Source organism: Canis aureus, chromosome 16 (genome assembly GCF_053574225.1).
Source record: "Canis aureus isolate CA01 chromosome 16, VMU_Caureus_v.1.0, whole genome shotgun sequence".
In the NCBI taxonomy this organism is placed as follows: Eukaryota; Metazoa; Chordata; class Mammalia; order Carnivora; family Canidae; genus Canis; species Canis aureus.
The window spans coordinates 20,224,864-20,232,980 of record NC_135626.1 but is presented as its reverse complement, the minus strand read 5'-3'; the positions used below and the strand labels follow the sequence as shown (position 1 = coordinate 20,232,980).

The window sequence follows — 8,117 nt, the reverse complement described above, 5'->3', positions numbered from 1 at the left end:
TGACTGTCATGAATAAATAAATAAAACCTTAAATACATACATACATACATATATACATACATATTTCTTGTTTCCTATCAGGTCAAGGAAATGAAGTTGAATGAGACCAAAATTCATGTCTTGGCCTTACAGACGTTTTCTTTTTAATTTTTCTTTTTTTAAAAAAGCTTATTTATTTATTTTTAAAAAGATTACTTTAGGGATCCCTGGGTGGCGCAGCGGTTGGGTGCCTGCCTTTGGCCCAGGGCGCGATCCTGGAGACCCGGGATCGAATCCCACGTCGGGCTCCCGGTGCAGGGAGCCTGCTTCTCCCTCTGCCTGTGTCTCTGCCTCTCTCTCTTTCTCTCTCTGTGACTATCATAAATAAATAAAAAAAATAAATAAATAAATAAATAAATAAATAAAAAAATAAAAAGATTACTTTATTTTGAGAGATAGAATGTGAGTCTGAGTGGAGAGCGGGACAGTCAAAGAAGGTAGGGTCAAAGGGAGAGAATCCTCAAGATTACCCATTGAGTGTACATCCTGATGCGGCGGTCGATCCCAGGACTCTAGATCATGACCTGAGACAAAATCAAGAGTTGGAGCTTAACTGACTGAGTCACCTAGGTACCTCTGTTGGTTTGTTTGTTTGTTTGTTTAAGTAATCTCTATACCCAGCATGGAGCTTGAACTCTTGACCCTGAGATCAAGTATCACAGGCTCCTCTGACTGAGCCAGTCAGGGGCTCCCAATTTTTCTTTCTTTCTTTTTCTTTTTTTAAAATTTCACATAGGGGATGCCTGTGTGGCTCAGCGGTCTAGTGCCTGCCTTTGGCCCAGGGCATGATCCTGGAGTCCCAGGATCAAGTCCCATATCAGGCTCCCTGCATGGAACCTGCTTCTCCCTCTGCCTGTGTCTCTGCTTCTCTCTCTCTGTCTCTCATGAACAAATAAATAAAATCTTAAAAAAAAAATAAAAAAAAAAATTTCACATAGTAAAGTCTTCCGGGGTGGGATCCAATTCTATTCAGTTAGCTTTAGAGAGCACACAGAACATACTGTGTTCAAGATCATTTAGTAAATCCTGTTTCTTTGCCTAAACCCTCCTATTCCCTTGAAGTAGTTAACTATCTTTTCCTCTGCTTTACTGTCAAACCTCTGTAAAGGTCAACATCCTAATTCAAGCCTCTATCCTATCATAGCTGGACTAATTAATGCCTGTGGTCTCTCCTTGTTTACCACTCCATCCATCTTTCCTATGTATTTTCATTTCACTGAACAAGTATTTATTGAGAATTTACTATTGCTAACCTCACTTTATCTTTACTTTTAAGTTTTTATTTCTTTATTTGAGAGAGAGGGATTGGGGGAGGGGAGAAGAGAGAGAGGAACAAGCAGACTCCTTGCTGAGCATGGAGCCATCACAGGGCCCCGACCCTGAGATCATGACCTAAGTCAAAACCAAGAGTTGGATGCTTAACTGACAGCTACCCAGGCACCCCTTCCCCTACTTTATCTTTAGATACACCCAAATGCCATCCCTATCATTTATCTTCCTAAAGCATTGCTTTGTAAATGTCAATGCACTTGCAAAAACATTTAATGTCTATTCATTAAAGTCAGAACTTTTTTTTAAAGATTTTATTTATTTATTTACAAAAGACAGAGAGGCAGACACAGGCAGAGGGAGAAGTAGGCTCCATGCAAGGCTTCATGCAAGGAGCCCGGTGTGGGACTCGATCCCGGGTCCCCAGGATCATGCCCTGGGCTGAAGGCAGACGCTAAACTGCTGAACCACCTGGAACGCCTAAAGTCAAAACTTCTTAACCTGAACTCCATGGCCCTTATTCTCTTTAACTTCATCTCCCAGTACGTTATTCCGTTTCACCTCCCCAAAGTGGTCTGTCCCTTCTTTCTTAAAGAATCCGCTTATATTACTATTACCAAGACCTATACCTTTCCTTAGTTTTGTCCTATCTAGAGTACCATTCCACATCCCTTTTGTTTAGCTAATACCTTGATTTATTCTACAGGCATTTGTTGAGTATTTACTAAGTGCTCAACTACCTTACCTTCAAGATAAAGCTAATTTCCCATTTTTTCCAGTAGTGCTTCCCTTTTTAAAATTTCTCTAGTTCCAAGTGTCATTTACTTAGCACAAAACAGTGTTGTAGAAAGAGCTTTATTCTGCCCAGGAAAACTGCAATCTAGCTTTTAATACAGATTTGTTGTGTAAAATTAGCAAAACACGCTCTGTCTCTGTTTCCTGGCTAAGCCAACTTTCAGCTCTAACATCCTAGGCTAGGGGTCAGGAAACAACAGCCCTGGCCAAATCTGACCTACTGCTTTTTTTATTTGAAAGATTTTATTTATGAGGGGGAGAGAGAGAGAGAGAGAGAGAGAGCGAGCCCAAGTGGGGGGAAGGAGAGAGGGAGTGATAGAGGGGATCTCAAGCCGACTCCCTCTGAGCATCCTTTGCAGGGCTCTATCTCAAAATCCTGAGATCAGGACCTGAGCAAAATCAAGAGTCAGCTGCTTAACTGACTGGTCCACCCAGGAACCCGTATTTTTATTTTTATTTATTTTTATTTTTTATTTTTTTATTTATTTATAATAGTCACAGAGAGAGAGAGAGAGGCAGAGACATAGGCAGAGGGAGAAGCAGGCTCCATGCACCGGGAGCCCGACGTGGGATTCGATCCCGGGTCTCCAGGATCGCGCCCTGGTCCAAAGGCAGGCGCTAAACCGCTACGCCACCCAGGGATCCCCGTATTTTTATTTTTAAATAGCTTTAAAAAGGTGCTAAGAATATTTTGTGACACAGGAAAATTATGTGAAGTTCACATCTGTATCCATAAGGTTTTATATGCACAGGGTCACGCTCATTTACCTCCGACGAAGCAAGAGAGACGGGAGGCCCACCTAGCTCCCAAGTTTTACCACTTGCCCCCTTACAGGAAAAGCTTGCTAACACCCAGCTTGCTCTTCTGGCCAGATTGCTGTACCTCTGCTGGTCATCGTCCTGGCTCCCTCGTTGGACTGCGACCTTCTGGGTGGTGAGCTCTTGCCTGACCCTGCGAGCGGGGTGCCTGGTTCACAGTGACCTTCTGAGACGCCTGCCGCTTCAAGGACCCTCCTTTGCTAGGGAGGTACGGCAGCGACGGTTTAAGAGACACCTGAGGGACGCCCGGGTGGCTCAGCAGTTTGGTACCTGCCTTAGGTGTCCAGGGCCTGATCCTGGAGACCTGGGATCGAGTCCTACATCGGGCTCCCTGCATGGAGCCTGCTTCTCCCTCTGCCTATGTCTCTGCCTCTCTCTCTGTGTCTCTCATGAATAAATAAACAAAATCTTAAAAAAAAAAAAAGCCATCTGAGTTTAAATACCTGCGGTTTAAATACCTCCCCGCTCTGTGTTTCCTGCTCCGTGAAATGGAGACGCAAGGGGGGCTGGTAGTGAGGCCTGAACGAGAGAAGATGCGGGCAGCGCTCCGCGGGGCGTAGTTACGGATCTTTCCCTGCCCCCGAGCGTGTCTGGAAGAGAAGCCCCGCACTCACGCGCTGCGCGGGAGCAAGGCCACGGCCGCGCGGGCTCGGCGAGGTCGGCGCTAGGACCCGGAGGCGGCTCGCGCCAGGAGCGGGCGCGGCTGTCAATCAGGCGGCCGTGGGGCGGGGTGGGGCGGTGCTTCCGCCTGCGCATGGTCGCGCCGGCCCCGCTCGCCGGCGCCCGGGGCAGTGGGGAAGCCGCGCCCGCAGCCGCCGGCCGCGCGGCCGGACGAGGGGGCGATGGAGCTGGAGCCCGAGCTGCTGCTGCAGGAGGCCCGGGAGAGCGTGGAGGCGGCGCAGAGCTACCGGCGGGAGCTGGGCCAGAGGCTGCAGGGGCTGCGGGAGGCGCGGAGGCAGGTCGGAGGGCCGCGCCCGGCGGCGGGGCGGAGGGCTAGGAGGGCTCGGAGGGCTCCGAGGGGCCGGGGCGCCCGGGCTTCCCAAGGGACGAGGGAGGGGACCCGAAGGGGCCCGGGGACCCAGCGGGCGGGGCGGGGGAGGAGTCTCAAGGGGAAGAGACAGGTTTGGGGGCTCCAGGGAGAGGGTGAGGGGCGCCCCCTAAACCGCGCGGGGCGGTGATGGGGCTGGGGTGGAGGTGGGGAGAGCGAGGGAGCAGAGCAAACAGCCAGGGCCTCACCCGGGGCGCTGAGCACTGCGGGGAGGTGGAGGAGGTGGGGGTTCTTCGCGGAGACCTGCCCTTAGAGGGCCTGCATGGGATATTGTAAGGGGAGGACTAGAGGCAGACGCAGGGCAATTGAGAAGCAGCAGAGTTAACACCAAATGAATGGGATTAATGCTTGAAAGTCGTACTTCGTGGTCCCATGTAATCTTGAGTGCATTAAAAAAAAAAAAAAAAAACATTTAACCCTATTCTAGATGTTTTAGAATTTGAAGTTGGAGCTGTGTCGGAAGGGCAAAAGAAGGAAATTGAAATACTCTTGAGCGCACATTTGAGAATACAAAAGTGTAGGGAAATGGAAAAACAGATTTAAAGAAAGGAGTGCTATAAAGTTATAAAGCTAACTATACTTTCAAGTGACAGCATTATCTGTTCTATGGGGACATGGTTATCAAAGGTAAAGGAACACGGAACATATACAGAGGGAAGATAGAACCCACTGCCGATGTGCAATAAGACAGATAATCCTCAAGCAACTATTAATACAGGGGCTTCATGAAGTCTCTTTGAGTAGGGTTCCACCTGAGTGGAATCGTTTGAGCACGAATCCATCATTTGAGTGAATGGGATTTTTCTATATATCACAACCTTTTTTTTTTTTTTTTTGATTTTCTCTTTATAGTCTCTACATCCCATGTAGGGCTCGAACTCCAAACCCGAGATCAAAAATTGCATGTTCTTCCAACTAAGCCAGCCAGGCACCGGCACTTGGTCTATATTGTCATTCTAGTAACTCCCATGCTGCACAGAATCTGAAAATGTAGAACTGATAGAATAGTGTTGTGAAAACAGTGCCTTTGGATATTTTCATCATTAAGAATTCTTGGCATGTTCTAGGGTTTTTTGTTGTTGTTGTTGTTGTAGTTGTTCTAGGTTTTATGTATTTTGAAAACCTTGTAGAGCTCCTCTAGGCCAGGCACTATTTAGTAGCAAACTGGGAGCAAAATCCAATTCGGTGAATGCTTTTCATGGCCTTCCAGTGTATTCATCTTGATTTCCATTTGAAAACCTCTGCATTATTCTTTCTGCTGTTTTGAAATAGAGGTTCTAAACTAGGACATTGTTTCAGAAGAGATTAAAGTATCTCTTATTCTATGACTAATGTTTCAGCCGGATAAGATATCTTGTGTATGAGCAGGACTTTTATTTAACTGCATCTGCAACTAAGAAGCAGTAAAGTTGACACTAAATGAATGAGTTTAGCACCTGGGAGTAGTACTTACTAATTTCTTGTGTAATTTTGAATTCACTTTATGTAAACACAGGACATACTTTCCTATGAGTTAGTGTAGTTCAGTATGGGGTTTTGTTTTGTTTTTGAGGCCCATTGTCTCAGGCTTGAGACAGAAAACACCAAGAGAACATCCATCACAGTTAGGTCCCCGATGATACTGCCTCCTGACTAGACTAATAGTGAGTGTAGTTTTCTTTTGTGAACTGAAATGTGTTTTGTGCCAGTGCCAGTTACAAGGCACCTCCCCTCAAAGCTAATTCTAGTGGATTGTATACGATTGGGTTTGTAGAATAAGTCCTTTGTCAACTTGGATTTTAAGGAAGATCTGTGTTACAAAAATGTTATCAAAATAAGCAGCCGCTTTTGTGTAGTGGTTAGGATATTTTTAGGGTTCCAGTCATTTGCAGAATAGCTACATAAGATTTGACTTTATAGTCAGAGACTGCATGGGGGAAGGATGAGCAGAAAGGAGAGATGCTCCCCTTTGTGTATATTTTTTATTTGCTGATTTTATTTCCTTTTGGCATGTGATTTTTTTATTCATACATAATTTACATACCATAAAATTCATGCCTTAAAATGTGCAATTCAGCATTTTTTAGCATATTTACAAAATTGTGCAACCTTCACTACTAATTACAGAACGTTTTTCATCACCCCAAAAAGAAATCCCGTACACATTAGCCATCACTCCCTCTGCCCCTGACAACCACTAAATGACTTTCTCTCTTTGGATTTGCCTAAATTCTGAACATTTTGTATACATGGAGTCATACAATATGTGGCTCCCTTGAGACTGGCTTCTTTGACTTAGCATCTTTTCAAGGTTCATCCATGTGGTGACATGTATCAGTACTTCAGTCCTTTTTATGGTTGAATAATATTTGTTGCATGGATAAACCACATTTTATTTATACATTCATCAATTGATAACCAATTGGATTACTTTCACTTTTTGGCTATTTTGAATAGTGTTGCTGGGAACATTCATGTACAAGTTTTTATGTGGCTATGTTGTCAGTTCTTTTGGTATATATACTTAGGATTTGCAGGGTTGTATGGTAACTCATTGTTTAACCCTTTTGAGCACTCAGCATACTTCTTGTCTTTGCTTTTGTTTCTTACCCTTGAAAAATCTCTCATGAAATTTGTCTCATGTTAAACCATGTCTATGGGAATCTAGAAGGAAGAAGAATAAAAATGTTTTATGTTATTCTGTCAAAAACAACTGCCAGCATGTAGTAGTTTCTTCTCTTGTGGTTAAGTTTAGGCCCTGCCCTCTGTCTTTACAAAAAAGGAAGTTCTGCGTAGGAATGCAAGGGTAGTCTATAACTCCTACTGTGTAAATAAGTTAAAGGCTAGAGAGATACATTCATTGTCTTCAGGAAATCAGATAATGTTTACAGCCAGTCTGGCCTAAATGGTGTTGAAATAATTAAGAATAGTTCTCTATAGTTCCTGGGAATCCTTGGTATTAAGATGTAAATACCAAGGAAATTAACACCCTCCTTAAATACTCATTTGTTTATTCATCCAATAAATGTTTACTGGATGGGTCAGAGATACTTCTAGGTCTTAGAAATACCATGGTGAGGGAAATAGACCAGTGCTTTCATGGATTTATTCTTCCCTTTGTTTGTGGGTCATTGGCTACTACTACTCCTAAAAACAAAACAGATAGGAAAAACCTAAATCTTGTGTATTCATTTTTAGATTTCACTTCCATTGTGTTTTCATTACTTGTTTATTTTTACAGGGTTGGCTTTCCTGCTCTTTTTAAGTAGAGATAGCTGATAAAGATGTCACATAGTGATGTCAACTGGCCAGTCAGACTTGCCTCACTGAGTGACATTACCTTGATGACATTGCCATTGCCTGGGGCCTAATCCTTAAATTTTGCAGATCCAGAAACTCCATTTTGTACATTATCAAAGGGGGATTAGTTTGAGGTACTGGAGGTGCCTAAAGTGAGAAATACCAGTGTTCTAGTCTGTGTACAGTTATAATTCACACCAGAAAATGAATGTGTTGGCCTTCATGTGCCTTTTAGAGTGAATCAGTGTCTCTTGGGGGCATTGATGAGAGCAAGCAAGTCTCCTGTCTTTCAGAGTAAAGGGCCAGATCCTGTTACCTAATTAAGATACTATTTGGTGAGGAGCCTCCCTCCATCTGGCCAGTGGTGTCCTTTTGATCCTTGCTACCACAAATGTGGTCTGTGACCTGAGAGCTTGTGAAGAATGTAAGAATCAGGCCAGACCTACTAAATCATAATCTGTACTTGAATAAGATAGTCAAGTGTGATACGTATGCACATTAAAAATTGAGGCACACTGCCTTAGTGTATACCATTACCATTTTGTCAGCTCTACTGATTTCTATAGTTTAACCATAAATGTGTTACTAAAAATTGCTGTCATTTATCCTCAAGATTAAAACATTGAGAGGCTGGTTCAGTTGGTAGAGCATGCAATCTTGATGTTGTGGTTGTGAGTTTAAGCCCAGGGTTAGAACTAGAGCCTCCTTTAAACAAAAACAGGGGCAGCCCGGGTGGCTCAGTGGTTGAGCGCCGCCTTCAGCCCAGGGCCTGATCCTGGGGAGTCCCATGTCGGGCTCCCTGTGTGGAGCCTGCTTCTCCCTCTGCCTGTGTCTCTCATGAATAAATAAAAAAAAAAAAAGTCTCAAA

At 44.2% G+C, this 8,117-nt stretch overlaps 1 protein-coding gene across 2 annotated transcripts in view; it reads left to right on the top strand.

Moving 5' to 3' along the window:
- The first annotated feature begins 3,669 nt into the window (after window positions 1–3,669).
- CRLF3 (cytokine receptor like factor 3) overlaps window positions 3,670–8,117 on the top strand; it is a 45,847-nt gene continuing 41,399 nt past the window's right edge. Inside the window, exon 1 of one of the 2 annotated variants that reach the window (XM_077852108.1) lies at window positions 3,670–3,877. In XM_077852108.1, coding sequence (XP_077708234.1) covers window positions 3,677–3,877 — 201 coding nt within the window. In that variant the 5' untranslated portion in view covers window positions 3,670–3,676. Of the gene's footprint in view, window positions 3,882–8,117 lie in introns of both variants that reach the window. The other variant, XM_077852111.1, reaches the window with a different exon arrangement.